Source organism: Chiloscyllium plagiosum, chromosome 1 (genome assembly GCF_004010195.1).
Source record: "Chiloscyllium plagiosum isolate BGI_BamShark_2017 chromosome 1, ASM401019v2, whole genome shotgun sequence".
NCBI classification, from domain to species: domain Eukaryota; kingdom Metazoa; phylum Chordata; class Chondrichthyes; order Orectolobiformes; family Hemiscylliidae; genus Chiloscyllium; species Chiloscyllium plagiosum.
The window spans coordinates 155,587,868-155,614,110 of NC_057710.1; the positions used below are offsets into that span (position 1 = coordinate 155,587,868).

The window sequence follows — 26,243 nt, forward strand, 5'->3', positions numbered from 1 at the left end:
GTTGGGTCTGAGGGCGGAGGTGTGGGATGTGGATGAGATGCGTTGGAGTGCATCTTTAACCATGTGGGAAGGGAAATTGCGGTCTCTAAAGAAGGAGGCCATCTGGTGTGTTCTATGGTGGAACCGCTCCTCCTGGGAGCAGATACGGCGGAGGCGGAGGAATTGGGAATACGGGCTGGCATTTTTGCAAGAGGTAGGGTGGGAAGAGGTGTAATCCAGGTAGCTGTGGGAGTCGGTGGGTTTGTAGAAAATGTCAGTGTCAAGTCGGTCGTCACTGATGGAGATGGAGAGGTCCAGGAAGGGGAGGGAGGTGTCAGAGATGGTCCAGGTAAATTTAAGGTCAGGGTGACACGGCGGACTGTCACTGCCGCTATTAATGTCAAAGTTATGAATGTAAAAACTCTCAGCCCTTTCCTCTCCTTCAGTCTGACCCGCCCCCCCAGACTCTATCTTATCTCCTGCCCTTTTGCATCTGCTCAATACAGTGACTACCGTTTTCTTCTAGTTGCTATTTCACCATCTTATAATCATTTTCCTGCCATTTTTAATCTTTTTTTTTTATTTCATGGTTATGGCTGCTGTTGGCTTGGCCTTTATTTGTTGCCCAGCCCGAATTGCCCTGAGCTGGTGGTGAGCTACCTGTGGAACTGCTGCCTCCATGGGGATACCCACAAGAAAGGGGGTTCAGGGATTTTAACCCAATGACAATATAATTTATAAGCCAGGAAGTCGTGTGACTTGAAGGAGAACTTGCGGGTGGTGGTATTCTTATTCATCTGCTTCCCTTCCCTTAGAGGTTGTGGGACTTAGGGTATGATGATATTTATGGCTTTAAGAGATGTATCTTGTCCTGCTTTTTAAATTTTGAATGGAGGCTTTGAGACAGAGGTGTTGAGCTGTCTACTCCAAAGAAATAAAGTAAACAGCTTGTGAAGCAGCTGAATTTTTTTAAAGTTGCAATAGTAGAAGCAGCATGATTAGAGTCGGGCTCCTACACAGTTTTAGTTTAGCTTTCAGCATTTGTTGGGGTCTTGAAGCTGGATGTGGAAGCTGTTATTCCTCTGTCTATTACAGCTAAGTGTGTATTCTCTTTTCAGGTGTTGCATTTGGTTGGTTTAAGTAGGTTGTGCCATTGTGTATTAATGGCTCTTTCAGTCACTAAGAGCTTCCTGAGGGTGGAACAAGTCCCATCAGGGCTTTCACAGAAAGTGAGCGTAGCAAACCTTTCAGAATTGGCAGACAAGTTGAAGTTGGAGTTGCCTGTGTCTGTAAGGAAAAGGGAAATAATTGCTAGGAATGCAAACAGAATAGTTGGAAAATGGCTAAAATTCAATGGCAAATAGAACACTTAAACATGAAAAGGAAATGTTATAGTTTAAATTACAAATGAAAGCAGAAGAAAGGGAGAAAGAATTTTTGAACTTCGGAAGTTGCAACTGAAAACTGAAAGTTGATTTAAAATGGCAGAGGTAGAGATGAGAGGTAGGAGCAGTGATGAGGACAGTGATCGAGAGCAATCCGATCAAAGCGAAAGGCTGGTGGGAGTCTGTTTAAATACAAGTTGTTCCGCTATAATGCATGTTTCGTTAATGCGAATTCACTATAAATGTGATTGACAAATTGGGGTCACTTTCTAAAGTGTATACTTTAGAACTCTTAAAGTGTATATTGGTTTTTTTTTGTTTAGATTACTTACAGCGTGGAAACAGGCCCTTCGGCCCAACAAGTCCACACCGACCCGCCAAAGAGCAACCCACCCAGACCCATTCCCCTACATTTACCCCTTCACCTAACACTACGGGCAATTTGCCATGGCCAATTCACCTAACCTGCACATTTTTGGATTGTGGGAGGAAACCGGAGCACCTGGAGGAAACCCACGCAGACACGGGGAGAATGTGCAAACTCCATACAGAGAGTCACCTGAGGCGGGAATTGAACACGGGTCTCTGGCGCTGTGAGGCAGCAGTGCTAGCCACTGTGCCACCCACTGCTGCATCTAAGGGTCGCATCAGCAAGTAACATTTTAGTACATTTGCAGAACAGTGAGTTTATATAAACAAACCCAGCTCATGGACTGGAGCAGGCTTCAAGTCAGGCCACCCACCTTATAGTGTGATTCCGGCCTCATTAATTTAAATGGTGCTGCCATTAAGTGATTTTCTTATAAAACGGGATTGCATGAGAACGAACTATAGTAGAACCTACCAAATGTCCAGTCATTGCCTAGGTTTGACGAGAAGGATGTAGAAGCCTTTTTCATTTCATTTAAGAAAGTGACTAAACAAAACGAATTCGTCGGTGACCACGTTGGTATTGTTAATCCAAACAAAGTTGGTAGGTAGACCTAGTGAGGTATTTGCATCACTATCAGACGAGGCATCTGAGGCATATGATGAGGTGAAGAATGTCTCCTTGAGTGCATATGAACTAATGCCAGAAAGCCTGCAGACAATGTTTTAGGAAACTAATGAGGGAATCTGGTCAAATGTACAAATAAGGACATTGAAAATAGATCAGATGTTTGATACTCATAGACTGTTATTTTGGATGAGTTCAAAAATTCAGTTCCTGAAGTGGTGCAAACTCTTGTGGAAGAGCAGAGTTAAAGCTCTAGAGAATCAAAAATTGATTAAGGATAGTTAGCTTGGTTTTGTGGAACGAAAATAGTGTCGCTCAAACTTGATTGAGTTTTTTGAGGAAGTTACCAAAAAGGTGGTTGATGGCAGAGCAGTAGACCTTGTATATTTGGATTTTGGTCAAACCTTTGACAATGTTCCTATGGTAGACTAATTAGTAAAGTTAGGTCACATGGGTTTCAGAGTGAGGTTGCCAATTAGATAAATAATTGGCTTAATGGTAGGAGACAGAGTCATGGTGGAGGGTTGCCTTTTGGGCTGGAGGTGTGTCACTGTGGTGTTCCACAGGATCGGTTCTGGATCCTCTTTTGTTTGTCTTTTATATTGGTGCCTTAGATGAGAATATAGAAGGCATGGTTAGTAAGTTTGCAGATGACACCAAAATTTGTAGCATTGTTGACAGTGAAGAAGGTTTTCTAAGATTACAAAAGAATCTTGATCAAATAGGTCAATGGACTGGAAATTGGCAGATGGAATTCAATCTGGATAAATGCAAGGTATTGCATTTTGGTATAACAAACAAGGGTAAGACTTAAACAATTAATGGTAGGGCCTAGGGTAGTGTTGTGGAACAGAGGGACCTATGAGTGCAGGTACATCATTCTTTAAAGTTTGCATCACATATTGAAAGGGTGGTTAAAACGGCGTTTGGCATGCTTGACCTCATTGCTCAGACCTTTAAGTTAGGACTTGGGAGGTTATGTTGAAGGTTGTTCAGGAGGTTGGTGAGGCCTTTTGTGGAATACTGTGTCCAGTTCTAGGAAAGATATTATCAAACCAGGATGATGTTGGGTGTGGAAGGTTTGAATTACAAAGAATGACCGAATGGCCTGGAACATTTTCATTGGAGCATAGGAGGTTGAGAAGAGACCTGATAGAAGTTTATAAAATAATGAGAGATACAGATAGAGTTAATGGTAGTCGTCTTTATCCTAAGATGGGGGAATTTTAAGAGTAGGGGGCACATTTTTAAGGTGACAGCAGAGAGATTTAAAAAAGACGAGGCAAATATTTTTAAGAGAGTAGTTTGTATGTGAAATGAACTTCCTGAGGAAGTGGGTGTGGGTACAGTTACAATATTTAAAAGATATTTAGATATATACGTGAATAGGAAAGGTTTGGAGGAATATGCGCCAGGAGCAGGCAGGTGGGACAAGTTTAGTTTGGGATTATGTTTGGCATGGACTGGTCTGTTTCCATGCTGTAAAGCTCTATTAGAAATGCAGATGATTGAGTTAGTTCCTAAATCAAAGTTTGGCTTCCAACATCAATTTCAATCTGTGAGGGATAGAAATTGGGAAGTAAAAGAGAAATGTTCAGGTACTAAAAGAAGAAGAGATCTCATTGGACATAGTAAAGATAATAAGTTTGCAGATGACACCAAAATTGGAAGTGTAGTGGACAGCGAAGAAGGTTACATCGGATTACAACAGGATCTTGATCAGATGGGGCCAATGGGCTGAGAAGTGGTAAGTGGAGTTTAATTTAGATGAATGTGAGGTGCTGCATTTTGGGAAAGCAAATCTTAGCAGGACTTATACACTTAATGGTAAGGTCCTGGGGAGTGTTGCTGATCAGAGACATTGGAGTGCAGATTCATAGCTCCTTAAAAGTGGTGTCACAGGTAGATAGGATAGTGAAGAAGGTGTTTGGTATGCTTTCCTTTATTGGTCAGAGTATTGAGTACAGGAGTTGGGAGGTCATGTTTCAGCTGTACAGGACATTGGTTAGGCCACTGTTGGAATATTGCATGCAGTTCTGGTCTCCTTCCTATCGGAAAGATATTGTGAAACTTGAAAGGATTCAGAAAAGATTTACAAGGATGTTGCCAGGGTTGGAGGAAATGAGCTTTAGGGAGCGGTTGAATAGGCTAAGGGTGTTTTCCCTGGAGCATCAGAGGCTGAGGGTGATCTTGTAGAGGTTTATAAAATCATGAGAGGCATGGATAAGATAAGTAGACAAAGTCTTTTCCCTGGAGTGGGGCAGTCCAGAACTAGAGGATATAGGTTTATGGTGAGAGGGGAAAGATATAAAAAGGACTTAAGGGGCAACTTCTTCACTCAACAGGGTGGGGTGTGTATGGAATGAGCTGCCAGAGGAAGTGGTGGAGGCTGGTACAATTTAAAAGGCATTTGGATGGATATATGAATAGGAAGGGTTTGGAGAGATATGAGCTAGGTACTGGCAGGAGGGATATCTGGTTGGCATAGACGAGTTGGACCGTAGGGTCTGTTTCCGTGCTGTCCATCTTTATGACTATGGTTTACCATATGTTAAAAAGGAAACCCATGAGAGGGAATGAAGTTTAAAAAAAATCAGGTGTTTTCACTGTAATGAAGTAGGCTACATGAAGTTGCAGTGTTGATGGTTTTGAAAAGCACTAGGAAGATTGATGTGGGAAAACTGGATAAGCTAGTTAGTTTTGTTGGAGTGGTAAAAGAATTCAGTAGAAGGTAACCAGCTGGAAAAGAATGTTATAGCCTGGTGTGGGGTTGTTTGAGAAGAGCGTGGCAGATCTCTTTAAAGAATTTATTTGCATGGGTAAGGTTTATTTATGTATGCCAGGAAGAGCAGGTAAAGAAATTACTATTTTAGGAGATACAGGAGTAAGTCAATCTTTGGTAAGAGATGAGGAAATGTGCAAATCTGAAGGAGTATTGCCAGAAGAGGTGGTAATATGTGCAATTCATTGTGAGAAGTGTAGTGTTTCATTGTATAAAGTGAGGTTGGAGAGTCTGGTGAGAAGTTCTTGGTTCTGGAAATGCAGTTTTCCTTGGTAATGATAGGGCTTGGATCACAGACAGGAGTGATACCTACTGTGGTTGAAAAGACAGTAGAAAATCAGTAACTGAGATGTTATAGGAAGTATATCCTGGGATTTTTCCAGATTCTCTGATAGCGAGGTCACAAAGCTACAGGTTGCAACACAAGGAGAAACAAAAAAAGAAGATAAGGAAGTTAAATTCAATTATCAGAAAGTATATTTGATTAAATGGTTGAGAAAGAATCAAGAACAGGGTGGAGGACAAAGTGGATATTTTTAGTAGGTGAGGTTAGTTGATTTACAACAAAAAAATGAAAATATAAAGCAGTTGTATCAGAAAACATACACCGAAGAAGAATCTGAGTATATTCCAGAGTAATATTACTTTAGAAATGTAGTCTTGATGAGGAAATGGAGGCCATCACGCATTCAGGTAGATGGACAATGGGGAGAAGTTCATCAGATTGTATTACTAGTAGATTATACTAAGGTGGTGTTGCGGGTAGCGCATGAGTTATCAATAGGAGATCATTTATGAACAAGGAAAACACAAGCCAAAAATACATAAACATTTTTGCTGGCTTGGACTGCATAACGATGTGGTTGAATTTTGCCAGACATGTCACATGTGTCAGGTAATAGGAAAACCTCAGGCAGTGATAAAACCAGCACCCTTAATACCCATTCCATTTGAGGAACCTTTCATGAGAGTCTTAATTCATAGACCAATCCATAGGATCCCTACAGTGTGGAAACAGGCCCTTTGGCCCAACAAATCCATATTCCCCCTGCCCCCCGAAGAGTATCCCATCTAAGCCTATTACTCTACCTGACTAATGCACCTAACCTACACATCCCTGAACACTATGGACAATTTAGCATGTCCAATTCGCCGAACCTGCACATCTTTGGACTGTAGGAGAAAACTGGTGCACCTGGAGGAAACCCTCGCAGACATGGGGAGAATGTGCAAACTCCACACACACAGTTGCCCGAGGCTAGAATTGAACCGGGGTCCCTGATGCTGTGAGGTAGCAGTACTAACCACTGAACCACTGTGCTGTCCCAGGTTGATTGCATAGGACCCCTACATAAAACAAAATAGAATCAATATTTGTTGGCCATATTGAACTCGATTTCCAGAGTTGAAACTTTATTGCTGGAACAGCACAGCAGGTCAGGCAGCATCCAGGGAACAGGAGATTCGACGTTTCGGGCACAGGCCCTTCTTCAGGAATGAGCAGAGAGTGTTCAGCAGGAGAAGATAAAAGGTAGGGAGGAGGGGCGTTGGAAATGTGATAGGGAAATGTGATAGGTGGAAAGAGGTCAAGGTGAGGGTGATAGGTCGGAGTAGGATGGAGGCGGAGAGGACAAGAAGAAGACTGCAGGACAGGAAGGCGGTGCCGGGCGGGAGGGACTCGGCTGAGACAAGGTGGGGGGAGGGGGGATGAAAAAACTGGTGAAGTCCAAGTTCATCCCCTGCGGTTGGAGGGCTCCCAGTCGGAAGATAAGACGCTCCTCCTCCGACCGTCGCGTTGTTGTGGTTTGGCGGTGGATGAGTCCAATGACCTGCATATCCTCGGTGGAGTGGGAGGGGGAGTTGAAATGCTGTGCCACAGGGTGGAAGGTGCCGGGAGTGGAGGTTGGGTCGGTGGGGGGTGTGGATCTGACAAAGGAGTCGCGGAGGGAGTGGTCTCTACGGAAAGCTGATAGGGGAGGGGAGGGAAATCACCAATAGATTTCCAGAGGCCATTCCAGTATGCAGTATCATGGCTAGAAAGATTGTAGAAGAGTTACTGAAATATTTTATTAGATATGGGTCACCCACAAAAATACAATCAGATCAAGAGTCAAATTTTATGTTAAAATTATTCAATAAAGTTAGGGATAGCTTAGAAACAAAAGTAATTAACTCGACTGCATACCATCAAGAATCACAGGGAGTTTTAGAACAGTGGCATCAAACTTTAAAGTCCTTGTTGAGGGCTTATAGTCAAAACTATTCAGAGGATTGGGATAAAGGAATTCCATTTGAATTAATTTTCGTACATGACGTGAGAGAGCCACTGAAATTAATTACTGATCATGAATCCATCTATTTATTTTAGCCTAAAATGTACACAAAGACTCTACACCCACAGCTGTCTGGCAAGGAATTCCAAAGGCACTTATCTCTCTGAGAGAAAAAATTTCTCCTCATCTCATCTTAAATTGACTTCCCTTTATTCTGGGATTATGATCTCTGGTCCTTGACTCTCCCATGAGGAAGGCATCTTCTCGGCATTTAACCTGTCCTTAAAGAGTCCTATATATTTCAATGAGATCACCTCTCATTTTTCTAAACTCCAACGAGTAGAGTCCCAACTTGTTTAGCCTTTGCTCATACGACCAGGACTGTCCTCGCATGTATTTATGTGTGTGCCTTTGTTTGATTAAACTGTGTGTATTGGCCCAGCACTGATGTCTGTCGGTATTCTTCTCCTATCATAACTCCATCTTGCTACCAGCTGGTTTCAAGCACAGGATGTTTGTCCACCATATGACCGGTTACATTTTAACATGAATAAATACAAAACTTATTTAAAGAGAAAGAAATACCTTGCTTTATGTCTTGTCAAAAGTACAGTTTGCAAAAAATGCCTTGCACTATAAAAGGGCTTACAGCTTGACAGTACACAATATCAAAAAGCCTAAGACATTGTGACTAAAATCTTCGTTACCAAGATGATGAAGTAAAATTCCTGAGCATCCAGTCTTTGAATCTTTGCATACACCTTTTTTTTGAGTTAATGATGTTCTTGGCAGAGTACTTAGTCTATTTTTGTAATTTTATTTTTTTAAATGACAAACTGTAAAATTGCTGACAGAATAAATGCACAGAACAGGAGCAGACCATTTGGCCCTTTGAATATACTCCACTGATCATTATGATCATGTCTGATCATCCAATTTAGTAGTTTGTTCCTGCTTTTTCCTCACATCCTTTGGTTCCTTTAGCCCCTAATGTTATATCCAACTCCCTCTTAAAATCATACAAGGTTTTGGCTTCAATTACTTTCTGCAGCAGTGAATACCATTAGCTCATCACTCGAGGTGAAGAAATTTCTCCCCATTTCAGTCTTGCCTTGTCTCCAAAGACTGTGACTCCATGGTTTAGTCATGTTTCCTATTTTAATTTTGTACCAGACAGGAATGAAGATTGTTCACTATGTGCTCTTTCAATGTTTCCGATTGTCTTTCCACTGTTATCCCTTTAAGTAATGTTTTCCAATCTTTCTTGACCAACTCCTGCCTCATAACATCATAGTTTCTTCTATTTAGATTAAGGACTCTAATTGCAAACCAACTACGTCACTCTCGATCTTGATGAGGAATTCTATCATCAAATGGCCATTCATTCTGAAGGGGCCCCACATAACTAGATCGCCAATTTTCCTTTCTGATTGTGCAATATGCAATCTTGGATGGCCTGTTCTCAAGTAGATTACTCACCATATTGGTTCAGAAAACTATCAATTCTCCTTTATTGCATCGTTACTAATTTGATTTGCTCAATTTGTATGCAGTTTGAAATCACCTAAAGTTACATGTGTTCCGTCATTGCACATGTTTCTAATTTCCTGTTTTAATATCTTACCCAATATCACATGTATGGTTTGGGTATCTACATTTGACACCCCCACTTTGATTTAGTGTTTTTAGCACATCAGATAAAAGCTTACAGTAACAATTTATTTATGTTGATCCTTGAATTCTTAGTCTAAAAGGAAGGGACTGAGCCTTGAAGAAAAGCGAACTCGTACGATGGAAATATTTTTTGAAACAGTGAGTATTGAAAATTCCTACCATAAAGCTAAAGCAGTGAATTAGTGTTTTTTTTTAACATTGGTCAGAACTTCATTCTGTGTGAAATAACAGAAGCTTGGAAAGAAACATGTTTATTTAATTAATTAGTTTATTCAGAATGTAGCATTTCCTCACTAAGTGTTGAGTAACTTAGCATTACTTCACTGTAAACATTAAATCAAGTACCTTTAGAGTATCCATTTAACATTTGAATGTTGAATTTTGTTTGTGGTTGACCTGCAGACATGATCGTAACCTCAGCACTTCGGCCTTCAGACCTGAGGTTACTCTTGGCTCCTGTGTTGATTTTGGGTGAGGATCAAACAGGCAGGCAATTCATTCACATGCATTTTGAGGTAGGAACATCGCACTTTCCAATAGATTAGCATGGTTGCTAGGATATCAACTGTGCCTGTGGCTACTTGTAGAGTTGCTAATTCAAAAAGCAAAAACGAGTAACTTGATTCTTCTAATCACTTCTGCCATTCCAATTTTTCTATACAAAAACTATTGGAACTTGGGCTTATAGTCGCACTTACCTAATACAAAGTTCGGCGCTTCATCAGGTGTGCTAGTGTGACTAAAGCTAGTGTGCTTCCAATGAAACCTGTTGGACTATAACCTGGTGTTGTGTGATTTTTAACTTTGTACACCCCAGTCCAACATCGGCATCTCCAAATCATTACCTAATACAGGCAGCCCAAGATTTGTAACAATTTTCTGATTGTTTATTGCATTTAAGAAGCTGCAGTTTAGATCTGATGTATCAATTAATTAGGCAAAGAAAATACATTCTACTACAAACCAACCGACTCCCACAGCTACCTGGACCACACCTCCTCCCATCCTGCCCCCTGTAAAAACGCCATCCCATTCTCCCAATTCCTTCGACTCCGCCGCATCTGCTCCCAGGAGGACCAGTTCCGAAAACGCACATCCCAGATGGCCTCCTTCTTCAAGGACCGCAATTTCCCCCCTGACGTGGTCGACGATGCCCTCCACCGCATCTCTTCCACTTCCCGATCCTCCGCCCTTGAACCCCGCCCCTCCAACCGCCACCAGGACAGAACCCCACTGGTCCTCACCTACCCTGCCACTAACCTCCATGTACAGCGCATCATCCACCGCCATTTCCGCCACCTCCAAACGGACCCCACCACCAAGGATATATTTCCCTCCCCTCCCCTATCAGCATTCCGTAAAGACAACTCCCTCCGTGACTCCCTCGTCAGATCCACACCCCCCACCAACCCAACCTCCACTCCCCGCACCTTCCCCTGCAACCGCAGGAGGTGCAAGACTTGCGCCCACACCTCCCCCCAAGGCCCCAAAGGAAACTTCCATATCCGCCACAAATTCACCTGCACCTCCACACACATCATCTATTCCATCCTCTGCACACGATGTGGCTTCCTCTATATTGGGGAGACAGGCCGCCTACTTGCGGAGCACTTCAGAGAACACCTCTGGGACACCCGGACCAACCAACCCAACCACCCTGTAGCTCAACATTTCAATTCCCCCTCCCACTCAACCAAGGATATGCAGGTCTTTGGACTCCTCCATCGCCAGACCACAACAAAACGACGGTTGGAGGAAGAACGCCTCATCATCCGCCTAGGAACCCTCCAACCACAAGGGATGAACTCAGATTTCACCAGTTTCCTCATTTCCCCTCCCCACAGCCTGTCTCAGTCAAACCCATCAAATTCAGCACCGCCTTCCTAACCTGAGATCTTCTTCCCGACCTCTCCGCCCCCACCCCAGTCTGACCTATCACCCTCACCTTGACCTCTTTCCACCGATCACATTTCCGACGCCCCTCCCCCAAGTCCCTCCTCCCTATCTTTTATCTTAGCCTGCTGGACCAACTTTCCTCATTCCTGAAGAAGGGCTAATGCCCGAAACGTCGATTCTCCTGTTCCCTAGATGCTGCCTGACCTGCTGCGCTTTTCCAGCAACACATTTCCATCTCTGATCTCCAGCATCTGCAGACCTCACTTTCTCCTCAAAGAAAATACATGACTGACAGAATGTATCACTGATTCCAAAGCTGTTTTGTAGAATGGAGGAACAGGAACAACAGTTTTGAAGTGGTTTGTTGCTGAAGTTATGTGGTCTTTAGCGGTGACAGTCTTTGTTCTTCCCTGAGGCTTCTGGTCAAGAAGTCCTGGTCTTCTGTCAAGAATATGTTGGCTGGTTCCTCTGGAATGGCTTGCACCTCCACTCCTGTTGATGTATTATTTTGGGGGCTGGAAATCCTTGCTGCATCAATCATCTGTGTATCCCTTCTCAGATAGTGACCAAAAACAACTAAATGTGATGCCTTCCTCACCTCCTTTGAATGTTAATTTACATTGAATGTTTAAAGAACAAAAACTTGTTTTTCAAAGCACTGCACTCATGATAGGGTAGTGTGGCACCTGATAAATCTTTTATTGCCCCTTGTAAAAGGCTAATTAATTACTGTGCCACAGTTAATTGAGGTTTCATGATAAAAAGGGAATACCGTACAGACTGCTGCACACCATCCACCTCTTTTCCCTCATTCACCCACATGCTTTGCCACCGGGCGGTGTGGATCTCCAATGAAGGGCTCTTTAGGTGGGAGTCCTCCCCCCTTTCTCTCTGGGGTCTGGGCTGCAGGGTGCTGCACGCAGCAGTCCCCTGCAACTGCAGATTGCGATGATTCACGGACTCCCAGCCCAACTGCTTGTTCTGTGGTGCTGTGGAGTCTGTGGACAGTGTATATATTGGGTGTGGGCGTTTGCGCTCCCTTTTTGATTTTCTTAAAAACCACCTTCTTTGTTTTTGGTTGCACTTCAGTCCCATGCTACTGATCTTTTGGCACCCATGCGGAGGGGGGAGGTTAGGTCAGAGGATCTCTTTGTGGGTCTGCTCCTCAGCCTGGCCGGACTGGCCACAAACAGGTCCAGACAGCGGGCCAAGGAGGGGGTCGTTAGGGCTGACTGCCTGCCTCTCTTCTGTGACTACATCCGTGCCCAGTTGCTCCTGGAGAAGGAGCACGCGGTATCTACAAACTCCCTCGAGCTGTTCAGGGAGAGATGGGCACCGCAGTGAGTGGAGTGCTTTATTTCCCCCCCCAACTCTATTTTGATTTAATCCCTATCCTTCCCTTCACTGTTTGATCACACAGCATTGCCCTTTGATGAGAAGGACACTGCTTGTCACGAGCCACCCTGGTGTTTCCTTTCTTCCTGGTGGTGGAAATTGAATAAAGATTTTCATTTTAAAGGGCACCCCAATTTTCAGCACCTATTGCCAATCTCCAGCCACCCCCTGGAACTTCCTCTGCTCTTCCTAATCTTCCTTGACTCCTGTTCATGTATTAACCTCAGTCCCATTTCTCCGCCTTGGCTCCTGTTCCTACCTCTGTTCTTCCCTTTAGAGTCCCTCGTGTTTTATTGCCACTGCTGGGGACTTTCAAATCCTCCTAGTTCCCATTCTGTGCTGCACTCCTAGCCAAGCCTCCATCTATTGGCAGCAGTTCATCAGAGCAGTCAGTTCTGGGACTTTGGCCATTACTTGTACCAATCAAACTCCCACTAGATGGAGCCTTGCCAATTTAAAATTGAATTGTAATATTTTTACATTAACTTACAGCATTTGTATTATTTTATATGTATTTAAGTTATTTTTTAAAATTACATTATTTATGAATGTGGGCATTTAGGAAGATACAGCAGTTCAACCTGTGTCATTCTAAAATTTCTTCTGCTGAGAAAGGTCCTAAGCATTTAGCTGAACAGTATTCCTTTTAATATAGTGGTTTTTAAATTTATAAGTATTTCAACTAGGAGTGCATAGTACTGCATGCACACAGTACAATATTTCTGCTTGAACATTTGGCTTTTCAATGTAAGAAATGTCTCAAGGGAACTAATGCTGGTTGTATGGGTGGCTCAGTGGTTAGCGCCAGGCACCGGGGTTCAATTCCAGCCTCGGGCAACTATCTGTGTGGAGTTTGCACATTCTCCTTGTGTCTGCGTGGGTTTCTTCTGGATGCTCTGGTTTCCACCCACAGTCCAACCGTTAGGTGAATTGGCCATGCTAAATTGCCCATAGTGTTCAGGAATGTATAGGTTAGGTGCATCAGTCAGGAAATAATAGGGTAGGGGGAAAAGTCTGGGTGCGTTACTCTTTAGAGGGTCAGTGTGGGCTTGTTGGGCCAAATGACCTGTTTCCACACTGTAGGCATTCTATGATTCTAATGTTTATTCCAATATCCTATGATTGATTTCAAGTTATTTCACTTAAAGTCAGGATGTTTAGTAAAACAGCTTCAACTTTAAATAAGTTGTAATTGGCTATGTGGAATAATTTGAGAGCACTGGCAGACAAATGGGAACATTGTCTTCGCACTGATTACTACCCTCATTGTGTTATGTGGCATTACCACTGTGCTAACCAGAATAGATTGTAAACGTATTTAACAACTCAAGACTGGGTATCCATGATATGCTGATGACTGTCAGTCACAGCAGAATTGTATTCCAACAAGAAAGAATTTAATCATTGCCCCATGATCTTCATTAGAATTATCTTGGCTTGCAATTTTCCAGAAACTGAACTGGACTAGCCATATCAGTACCATGGCTACAGGAAAGGTCAGAGATTGGGAGTCCTGCAACAACTAACTCACCTCCTGACTCTCCAAAACCTGTCCACCACCTACAAGGCACAAGTCAATAGTGTGATGGAATATTCTGTACTTGCCAGGATGAGTGAAGCTCCAATAACACTTCATGCCTGACACCACCCAGGATAAAGCACCTCCCTTGATTGGCACTCGATCTACAAACATTCACTCTCTCTGCCATGGATGATCAGTAACAGTGGCTCATGTAGTGCCGGCTACAAGATGAACCGCAGAAATCCATCAAAACGACTTAGGCAGCACCTTCTAAACCCATGGCCACTTCCATTCAAAGGGACAAGGGCAACAGATACATGGGAATGTCACGACCTACAAGTGTCCTCCGAACCCCTTACCATTTTGACTTGGAAATAAGTTGCCATTCCTTCAGTATCAGTGTGTCAAAATCCTAGAAACCCCCGCCCACCAAACAGCAACATAGGTGTAACTGCTAGGAAATGGATTGCAGCAGTTCAAGAAGGTAGCCTAGCCCACGTTCTCAAGAGCAACTAGAGATGGGCAATAAATGCTGGCCCAGTCAGCAATGCCCACATCATGTAATGAATTACTTTAAAAATGCAATTTACGATACTGTCATAGCTCATAAATCATTTTGGGAATAAGAGCAAGGCATTTGGCTGTTGGATTCAGTAAGATAAATGTTGTGATCCATTCAATTCCATTTTCCCAACTGCCCCATATAACTCTTGACTTCCTTATATCAAAAATCCATACAACATGAATTCCCTAAAGGAGTAAGACTGAACTTTAGAAATTTATGAGAAATAAAGGTGACTTCATAGCAATGGTCATTGTCGAATTAATTAAATGCACACTTTCTGACAGATCTGCTTGGAATTTTCAGAGCAGACCTCATGACAATCAGTGAGCAATTACAACATGGTGACCTCTACAGGTAATCTGGGATCTGTGTGAACAAGATGAACAATATTGTTTCTTTTAGCAATCAGGGTGGAGAATCCTTACTGAGAGAAATTTAGGAAATGAATGTTAGAATGGCTGATTAAACATCAGATCATGCAAGGCAAATTAAATTTAAGATGGCAGATGCATAAAGACAAACAGAACAAAAATAAACTTAACAAAAATTAAGATCAGAAAGAATAAGATTTCACAAAACTAGAATGCATAGATTTAACTAGGAGAAAGTGAGGACTGCAGATGCTGGAGATTAGAGCTGAAAAATGTGTTGCTGGAAAAGCGCAGCAGGTCAGGCAGCATCCAAGGAGCAGGAGAATTGACATTTCGGGCATAAGCCCTTCTTCAGAAATCATTCCTGAAGAAGGGCTTATGCCCGAAACGTCGATTCTCATGCTCCTTGGATGCTGTCTGACCTGCTGCACTTTTCCAGCAACACATTTTTCTGCATAGATTTAAGGTGAGAGGGGAATGATTTAAAAAGGACCTAAAGAGCAACTTTTTCATGCAGACAGTTGTGCGTGTATGGAATGAACTGCCAGAGGAAGTAGTGGAAGTGGGTACAATGTGCCATTTAAAAGGCAACTGAATAGGTGCATGAATGGGAAAAGTTTAGAGGGATATGGGCCAAGTGCTGGCAAATAGGACTAGATTAATTTAGGATATCTGGTCAGCATGACGTGCTGTACAAACTTATGACTCTATTTATAAAATCTTGTTTTTTCAGTACCTGAGAGATTGTTTGGGAAGAAACTTTTAAGATTCTTCTTACTGTCAAAAATCCGTTCATACTTTAATACTGTCCCCAACTTTTCCTATCATACTTTGTGCCCTTCAAGGAATTTGATTGCTTTTCTTGGTCAAATATGTACAGTGTAGCACCTGGAGGAGCAAGGCAATTTAGATAACAACTTCCTGATTTCTGTTTTTAACAGCACAGGTATTTGAAACCGCTGTCCAATTTTCTCTTCAAATACGAAGAGCAATGAATTCTCCATTATCCTACTGCAAATTAACGTATTTTAAAAGTCAAAAGTTTTATAGCTAACTTGGTCCCACGTAAGACTTTTAAATAATTTGTACTTAAAGGTCTTTTCCACTTTGATACAATACAGCAAGAAAATGGGAAATTATTGAGAATTTTAGCCAGAACCAATGTGTTTCCTTTCATGTTCAAGATATTTTAGGCAATTGTTTAATGCTATGATTGGAAATCAGAAAAACGCAAGTACATAATTTAATGATTACAATGTAATTTGAGGCCAAATTTTGTAACTTGTTTAAATAAGAATTTGCATATATTGATCCGATAATTAATAATGGTAAGTAATGCCTAAATTCTCATCTTGTTCTTGTGTATAATGGCCATACTTTAGAATTTCAGTTTTTTTAGAGTTATGGTGAAACCACGTCTCCTTTTCTTATGTTGGCAAACATGTTAGCAATGAAGTAGAAAATTCCTTGCAAGTGAATTTTAAGGCAAAGGGACCAAATAAAGTCGAGTCATAATAGTGGGGAAATATTTCTAAAGGCTTGTAGGGCACTCAGTATCATAGGAGAAAGTGAGGACTGCAGATGCTGGAGATCAGAGCTGAAAAATGTGTTGCTGGAATGATTCCTGAAGAAGGGCTTATGCCCGAAACGTTGATTCTCCTGCTCCTTGGATGCTGCCTGACCTGCGCTTTTCCAGCGACACATTTTTCGACACAGTATCATAGCCAAAGTTAAGGGACAAAGTAAGAGGGGGAAAAAATTGGTATAGACTCAAAGCTGTTGTTAAGTGAGCTATATTATTACTAATTGTCAATTGTGCTGTTTGAGGTAGGTATGCTCTGTACCACTCTACAGTCAAGTATTTTGTTATGAAGATGTGAGTGAACTATACCTCTTAAGGGAGTTAAAAGCTAGCAGTGACAGCACCAAGTTTTCTCAACAAGACGCAATGTAACATGTGCTCCAGCTACATGTTAATTTTGTAGCAGGTTGCCTGGAAACGACAAAAAACAGATTCGAATTAGGCCAGTCAGTTTAAATTATACCCTGAAAAAATACCAATTTCCAATTAAGTTTGAATTGAGTATATCGACACTCTTAAAAGCCGATGATACAATCTGGTTGTCTCGCATATAAGACTGGGGAAAAATTGGGAGGAGAACTGCCAAGCCCCAGCAGGTAAAAGACTGCCTGGAAAATATCTCTCTTAAAAGTACCTTTTTTGGATCTAAGATGGCGGCAATCTGAGAAGATCGCACTGCAGAGCTTCGCATCACAGTACAAGCAGGATGGTCCTTTAACCTGCCCAACCCAGGTCATCGGGATTTCGTGGGACTCCAGAAAGATCGTGGAGTCCCAACAAACTTCTAAAAATTAACTTACCTGTGCTTTCAGCCGTCCAGAGATGCCTAAAAAGGGAGGATGAGCATTAGAGGCTGAGTCTGCAGTTAAGCCTGCAGCAGCCTCTGAGCCGATTACTCTCCAGACAAGGTGAACCAGCTCTTGAAATTTCATGAAAGGTTAGGAAAACAAATAGAAGAGAAGCTGTCTCCAATCTATCTCATGTTGCAGAAGCATGAGCAGCAGCTGGGAGACCTGGAGAAGTGGACAGATGAGGTTGAGCACAGGGTCACAGTGGTGGAAGCTGATGCCAGTTCATCTAAGGATGAGATCCAAGCCCTGAAGACGCAGGTCCGTAATTTGCGTGACTAAGTGGTTGATCTTGAGAACAGGAGCAGGAGAAAAAAACATTCTGATCATTGGTCTGCCTGAGGGTAAGGAAGGTGAGCGGCCTGCAGACTTTGTTGAAGATTGGCTTCCAACATTCCTTGACTTGGAGGCTGGTATGAGAGGATTGAAGGTAGAGAGGGCTCACCGGGTCGCAGCGCGGAGATCGGGTCTGGGTCAACGTCCTTGTCCTCTCCTGATGCAGTTCCATCATTACCGGGACAAGGAGAGAGTCATGGAGGCTTCCAGAGTTCAAGGGAAGGATCCGCAGGCCCTAATTTACAAGGGCTCTAAGATCATGTTCTTTCAGGACTTCTCAGCAGCGTGATCCAGAAACGAAAATCTTATGACTGTGTCAAGAGAAGACTAAGGGAGCTTGGGATTCAGTACTCCGAGATATCTGGCAGTGCTTTGGATCACCTTAGATAGATCCATACATCTTTTTGACACATTGGAGAAAGCAAGAGACTTTGTGGACAAACTAAACTAATTTGAACAATTTTAATATGTACAAATAGTGTTGTTTGGGTATGTGTTTATCATTCTGTAAAAGAAACGGAGGAAATCCAGTTGGAGCTTTATTTTTCCTTTTCTTTTCATCAATTAATAATAATTTGGTTTTAGCTATGTCTGGCAGTGGTTACGATGTACATTTTCAATTTCTGAATTAGGACATACCAAAGGATTGGTGGGGTATTTATTTCCCCTTTTTTAATAAATTTTTTTTTATTCATTGATATTCTATGAGGTGTTTATTCTTTTCAGCTTGTATTTGCGATGCGGCTCTAGCTGGGAAAAGTGAAGGTGGTTGGGATGGTTAGATGCCTACTTATGGGTAGTTTGGGAAGGGTAGTTGCCCCCTCTGGGCAGGGGGTGAGTTCCCCTACTCAGCGCTGTTGGCGCTTTATATGTTGGTTTGCTTTTTGTTTTTTGCTTTTTTTATTCTCGTAGGTTTGTTATATGTAGTGGTTTTAGTTTATGTAATTTTTATATTTGGTGGATCATGTGACACTAAGGCTTGTGGTTTGGGGTTTGGGTTCCCCCTCTCTGGAATTTAAATGTAATTGCAGAAGATTATGGCCAATGATTTGATTAAATGGTGTATCTGGAATATCAAGGGAAGTCACTTACCAATTAAGAGGAAGAAGGTACTCTTGAGTCTTAGAAAAGAGAAGGTGGATATAGCTTTGTTACAGGAGACACATTTGGATGACAAGGAGCATCTGCGATTACAGCAGAATGGCTTTGACCGAGGTTTATTTTTCATCATTTAGGAGAGTGGCTATATTAGTTAGGAAAAATCTCCCATTTAAATTGTTGGAATGTGTTAAAGACACATACGTGAGATATGTAATTCTTTAAAGCCTTGATAAATGGGGAAGAATACGGTGTTTTAAATGTTTATTGTCCCCAGCTCATCCCCTTAACTTTTTGGTAGATGCTTTTTCTAAACTGATAAGTCTTGAGTCCCGGCACATCGTTATAGGGGGAGATTTTAACTGTCTTATGGATCCCACAGTAGACAGGCTGCCCAAAGGTCCCTCGATACCCTCTGTACAAACTAAACAGTTAGTGGGTCTGTGTGGGAAATTAGAGTTGGTGGACGTGTGGAGGCGTCTCCACCCTACAGGTAGGGATTTCACGTTTTTCTCCAATCCGCACACATGTCACACGAGGATTGATTTTTTTTTTCTGACCCCTGCGGTAACCCTGGATCTGGTGGCATCCTGTATGATTGTTAATATTACCATTTCTGATCATGCTCCGGTGTACGTTATGGTTAAGATTAAGGACGTTACAGTGAGTTCAAGATACTGGCGAATGGATCTCTTTATCTTCGTGGATAGTAAGTTTGTGGAGTATTTCTCTAGGGGATTTCACGCGTTCCTAGACATCAACATAGGCTCGGTTGATAGCTCATCCATTCTGTGGGAAGCTGCCAAAGCCTATGTTAGGGGGTTAGTTATTTCATATTCCACCAGTAGGAAGCAGCAGAAGGCTGAGCAGCAATGTCTCCTTGAAGCACAGTTGAAGGCAGCTGAGAAGGCCTACTTTGACAGACCCTCGTTAGTCAAACTACGGAGAATTAAGGCGCTGCGGTCTGCACTAAATTCCGTGCTCATGCAGACGGCAAAGAAGGAGCTGGCTTTTGCAAAGCAAAGGTTATATGAGCATGGTGACAAGCCAGGCAAATACTTAGCATATCTTACCAGAAAGAGGAGTGCCCCAGAAACCATTACAGCAATTAGGGAGGGGTCGGGGAGTCCAACGTGATTCTAAAAAGATTAATGTAGTACTCCTGAGATTTTACTCTAAGTTATACCAATCTGAGGATTGTGAGGAGGGGCAGGCCAAAATGGAATCCTTTTTTTAGAGATCTGAAGCTCCTGGGTGTGACTCCCAAACTGCAGTCCTTTCTCAATGTCCCATTGTCAGTGCAAGAAGTGGAGGAAGCTGTGAGGCAACTTCAGAGTGGAAAGGTGCCCGGTCCTGACGGACTTCCCAGTGAATTCTATAAGGAATTTATAATATACTGTCAGGCTCGATGCTCAATATGTTTAATGATTCATACAGTCATGATTGTCTCCCACCATCTCTGAGTGAGGCCAATATTTAACTTATCCTTAAAAAAAGGAAGGACCCGGAAGACTGTGCTTCATACAGGCCCATCTCGCTCTTAAATGTTGACACTAAAATCCTCTCTAAGGCTGTCACGTTAAGGCTGGAGACTGTGTTACCTTCTATTATTAAAGCGAATCAGATGGGCTTTATAAAGGGTCACAGATCCTCCAAAATGTTAGGAGGCTGCTTAATGTAATTAAAGCATGCCAACAGCAGTCAATACAGGGATTGGTGATTTTTTTAGATGCAGAGAAGGCATTTGACCGAGTTGAGTGGCCGTACCTTTTCTGTAATGTAGAGCGGTTTGGTTTGGGCGAAGTCTTCATAAGATGGATAAAGGTTCTCTATGGTGTACCTCTCGTGGCAGTCATTACCAATGGGGTACGATCAAGCAATTTTAATTTTTTAGGGGCAGCCAGCAGGGCTGTCCCCTTTTTTTTTAGATTCCCTACAGTGTTTCCACTTTGGCCCAACCAGTCCACACTGACCATCCGAAGAGTAACCCACCCAGACCCACTTTCCATTGACTAATGCACCCAACACCGTGGGCAATTTAGTATGGCCAATTCACCTGACCTGCACATCTTTGGACTGTGGGAGGAAATCGGAGCACTCGGAGGAAACCCACGCAGACACTGGGAGAATATGCAAACTCCACACAGACAGTCACCCAAGGCTAGAATCGAACCTGGGACCCTGGTGTTGTGAGGCAGCAGTGCTAACCACTGAGCCACTGTGCTGCCCCATTGCTTTTTACGCAGGTGATTGAACCATTGGCGGAGGCCATTCGTGGGGATCCCAATATTACATAAGATCTCGTTGAATTCAGACGATGATCTAATTTCTTTTGACAAATCCAGCAGTTTCAGTGCCTCGCCTTACACAATGCATTCACGCGTTTGGCGCTTTTTCAGGGTATGAAATTTTGCGAAATCATAGGCTATGCCTATGGGTGGTCTTATGAAGGAGCTAGCTCTTGAGGGCGACCAAAGATTACCATTTAGGTGGTCACGGGGGTTTTATGTATTTGGGCATATTCATTACTCCAGTTCTGGATTGGCTGTTTAAAGCCAATTTTACTCAATTATTTGCAAAAATTAAACAAGATCTTCAAAAATGGGAGGCACTGCCAGTCACATGGATGGGTCGGATAGCGCTTAATAAGATGAATATTCTCCCTTGTTTGCTATATCCTATACGGATGCACCCGTGATTTTCAATAAGTAAACACTCGGGAGACTGAACAGCTGGTTCAGCTCCTTTATTTGGCATTGTAAGCAGCCCCTCATTAAATTAGCCAAACAGCAGTTGCCTCACAGACTGGAGAGAGTAGACCTTCCAGACATCAAAAATTACCAATTAAGCTCACTTTTGACCTACGTGAGTGATTGGGTTTGTGGAGATCCTCTTTCAATATGGCAAGATATCGAAGCCTCCCAGGCAAGGTGCCCCCTTACCAGTTTGCTGTTTTTGGGCAAGGTGAGGACAGATGGGGAATTTTGCCATAACCCAATTGTTATCAATACTGTTAAAGCACGGAGGGCAATTCAGCAGAGGGAAGGCAACATTGGCAAAACATCTTTGTTTACGCCTTTAGTGGGTATTCTGGGTTTTCAACCGGGTATGATAGATTCAGGATTTAAACGTTGGGCAGCTAGGGATGTGTCTTGTATGGACAGTTTATTTGAAGGAGATGTAATGGTGTCCTTCGATCAGTTAGTGAGGAAGTGCAAGTTATATAATAGAGACCTCTTTCATTTTTTTTTTCAAGTTAGGGATTTTATTCAAAAAAAGCCCATACTTTTGACTGATTCCTGCAAATCTGACATAGAGAGGGGGGTGCTCAGGGCTAAGAGTATACACTGTCAGTACTTGATATCATCAATTGGGGGGTGCCACCTCAGATGAGTCTGATCGACTCTGCAAGATGTGGGAAAGAGAGCTGGTGTTGAAGTTTCTTCAGGGGCTGGGAGAATATTTGGGAGAATGCAAGGAAGATATCAATTTGCAATAGGACCCATGCTTTACAGTTGAAGATTCTCCACAAGTTCCACTTGGCTCCAGACCTCTTGTCAAGATTGTTATGGAGCATATTCCCCTGGATTTTCTCTCAAATATGGTACACCACAAAACTGAGAATTTTTACAAGACATGGCAGCCCTTTTTGGAATACTTTGACACAGATTTATCTGCAACACTAACAAGGGCTTTTATATAGCTGTAATGATTGTGTTTCACGAGTCCAATATCCAGGGAGGAGGAACTGTGAATGTATGAGCGTTTTCGTTTGGCTGGACTTATTTATTACTATTTATTTGTTTGTTGTTGGTTATTTATTTAGTTAAATAGCTAGTTTAGGTTTTTTTAATTCATATTTTTCTATATATATTTATGCATTTGTACATGAGGGTGGGTTGGGGATTTTTTTATTATTTGGGTTTTTTGTACTGTTTTGAATTGCATTGTTTTATACTTGTAATTTTTTCTCAATAAAAATATATTATAAAAAAGTACCTTTTTCGATCAGTAACACGGAAAGTGGAATTCCTAAGAAAAAAAAGACAGGAAGATTCAAATAGAAGAGCTGAAAGGTGCCTGGTTTTGAGATAAGTTTTGTTTTGTAAATCTTAATTGGGAGTTTTATCGAACTAGTATTATAGAAGGGAATTTTAAAAGATAAGTTAGAGAAAGGACTTGTTCGTTAATTATTCTCTATTATACTTTAAGAAATGAAATTTTTATTTTAAATAGTTCTTGGGCACCCGAATGTTTACACCTTAGTGCATGGAATAAATCTTTTCTGTATTGCTGGTTTTAAATTAAGCTGGAGAGTTTACCCCATGTCAATACATAGTTCGAAGAGGAATGTTGCCAGTTTCGTGTCAGCAGCTTAATGTTATTCTAAAGGATCACTGGCCCTGAAACATTGACTCTTTATCTCCACAGGTTCTGCCAGACCTACTGAGTTTCTCCAATTTCTATTTTTATTTCAGATTTCCACAGTTGATTGTGTTGTGTTTAACATTTATTGTTGCTGGATCTACCAGTCTTTGTATGCTAGTTTAAGGTATCTTTGCAGTTCCACAAATGGCTGTCTCATGATTCAGACTCTGTGAAGTCACTGTGCAACATTTGTTTGCCAAGGTTGAGGTATGATTTGTGCTATCTTGGAAGATGCAACCATTCTGGCTACATTGACTGTTCAACTTGACACAACTTCTTTCCTAGGTCTATTTCTGCTATAAATCCATTGATAACAATATAGTGCTGATGGAAAATATTGAACAGTTGGTTTATAATCTTGAGCCTAGGTTCCCGTAGTTTTTGTATAGAAAAACTGGAATGGCAAAAGTGACTAGAAAAATTGAAATTGCTTATTTGTGCTTTTGAATCGGTCACTTGTAGAGTTTTTACTTGCACATCTGACATCCTGCTAATCTGTTTCAAGTGGGCTTTCTTTGGACTTTGATTTCCACATCCAGAGTTTGGAAAGTTGTGTGTGATGTTCCTATTTCAAAATACGCGTGACTATATTATCTGCTTGTTTGAAGTCAGATCATCTTAGCCAGAAACCTCATTGTGGAGCAAAGTTCCAGCATGAAATAATGTTTTTCTCTTACTGATCACCATATTAAGGTTGCTTTAGAGACTGAAAGAGATAAATACTGACTGACTCCTGAATGCTTATGATATTAAGGGCTATGGGGATAGTGTGGAAAAGTGGCATGGAAGTAGATAATCTACATTCAGTCTAATTCTTCCAGCTGCTTTGTTGTTCTTCAAAGTTCCAATGAGTGTAGGATCAAACTATTTGATGTTATTTGAAATTACAATCCTTTGTCCCAACATATACTGTACTCCAGTGTGTTCTTACCAATGCCCAGTAAAATCGCAGCAATAAATGCCAACATTATCTTTGGCTTGTTTACTTGCTGTATGCATGCTAACCTCCTATAATTATTGTACAAAGACCCCTGATCCCTCTGTGCTGCAAGTCTCATGCATGTTTGCCAGCAGACTGTTTGGGACAGTGTAGTATGTGCACCAAGTGGCTAAGATGTAGGAATATAGGTATACTTTCTAAAATTGGAGGAAGGTAAATTGTGAAGTTCCCGACGGATTAAATCCAAGACCAGTGTTTCTTTTATATCGACTTAGACTTGAATGTACAGTGCACAGTTCAAAAGTTTCAGGTGACAAAATATTTTTAAGTTATGTGAATTGTGAAGAGGGATAAGGTTTAGCTCCAAGAGGACATGGGCTGGTGGAAAAGATGGATGTGTGGCAGATGACAATTAATGCATAAAAGTTTAAAGTGATACAGTTTGTTACAAGACAATGTGAAGAAACAATACAAGCTTAAGAACTACAGTTCTGAAGCTTGAGCAGTAGCAGAACTACATGTGCACAAATTATTGAAGATCACAAGGCAGGGTGAGAAAGTGATTCACAAAACTTGTGCGATCCTGAGCTTTGTAATGAGGAATATAGTATAAAAGCAAAATGCTATGTTTTTTAAATAAAACATTGGTTCAGCCTTAATTAGAGAATTGTGTCTGGAGCAGTGGCTAGAATACTTTTTTTTGAAAAATGCTTGTGAAGGCTTTGAGAGGATCTAGAAAAGTGTTATGAGAATTATTCCAAGGTTGAATGACTTCTGTTACTGGGATAGGTCAGCTAAGCTGATATTTTTAAAGGAGAGAAGTTTGAGAAGGGCTTTGATGTAGCTACTAAAACTATTACTTTAAACAAAGTAGATCGGGAGGAACTTTTAACCAGCAGCGGATTTGAGGATCAGAGGAAACTGATTGATTTAAGCTGAGTGACAAAAGAACCAACAACAACAGGAAGAAAACCTTTTTTTATGCTGCAAATGGCTAGGGATCTGGAACACACTGCTTGAGAGTGTGGTAGAGAGAGATTCAGTCATAGTTTCAAAAAGGAATTGGATGAGCACCTGAAGAGAGAATTTGCAAGGAAAGGGTAGAGTGCTGGGAGGAAGTAAATTGCTCATGTGCAGAACTGATATGGGCCCATCAAGTAATGTGACCTCATGTGTTGTAACCATCCTATTAATGTAGTTTTCCCATAAATTCCTTCATCACAGAATTATGTATTAATTTTAGTTGGCCTTTTTAAAAATATACCTTGGCTTCGTCTGATTTTTTTGGTGTTTTCTTCAGTTTCTATGCCTGATTTTAAAAAAAAACTTGAATTTGTGTCTACCTTAGAAGAATGGTGACCACATTTCCAATCATTCTGCAAATTTTTAAAAAATCATTGTCTGATGCACTGGAATGAACTTACTTAAAACTTGTCCGTGTTCTTAGAAAGATGTGTTTCAGCTGAAAGATTTGGAGAAGATTGCACCAAAGGAGAAAGGAATCAGTAAGTATCAGTTTTACTGTCACTACTGTCTGATCTCTTGCCCAGGAGATTATAATATTTGAAGTGAATTATGGCTCAGTTTGTTTTTGAACATTTAATCATGCACAGATCACATATGGACAGTTCAGTAAAACAAAATGGGCATTGTTTAGGAATGTTTTAAAACTTCTGTTTTTGTTTCTGATCTACAGCATCTGCAGTTCTTTCGGGTTTTTTATTTGGAAAATGGGTAATTTGAGTATCGTGGTAAATGCATTCCTCTTCAATGACTCAAATTAAAATCGACACAACTCTCGCCAATTAGATTTAAAATGTTCCTATGCTAGTGTGAGGATATGTTTGGAAAATCTCAATATCTTCAGTTGTGACATGGCCACAGCAAAAACAAATCCAATTAACTACCAGAATAGTTTCTGATTGAAAATCCTGCTGGTGGAGAATTGATGAGGATTGGTACCAGGCAATATACTGAATTTGACTATGTTCCATTCATAGTTGGAACTTTGTGCCTTTTTTTGTTAAGACTACTTTGCCTTCTTTCTTTATACCAGTTGTAAAGAGCTGTCATTCCGCCTTCCTTGAAAAGAACACAATAGGTTTCTTTGTTTCTTGGAAGAGAAGGAGGAGGAGGTGGTAATGTTTTGGTATTGTCGCTGGGTTGGTATTC

The 26,243-nt window shown here is 41.5% G+C and overlaps 1 protein-coding gene across 2 annotated transcripts in view; it reads left to right on the forward strand.

Annotated features, from left to right (window-relative positions):
• Nucleotides 1–26,243, forward strand: part of mnd1 (meiotic nuclear divisions 1 homolog (S. cerevisiae)) — a 48,346-nt gene that overhangs the window by 871 nt on the left and 21,232 nt on the right. For both annotated transcript variants that reach the window (XM_043700108.1, XM_043700101.1), the window contains exons 2-3: nt 9,163–9,228; nt 25,519–25,576. In XM_043700108.1, coding sequence (XP_043556043.1) covers nt 9,163–9,228; nt 25,519–25,576 — 124 coding nt within the window. The remainder of the gene's footprint in view (nt 1–9,162; nt 9,229–25,518; nt 25,577–26,243) is intronic.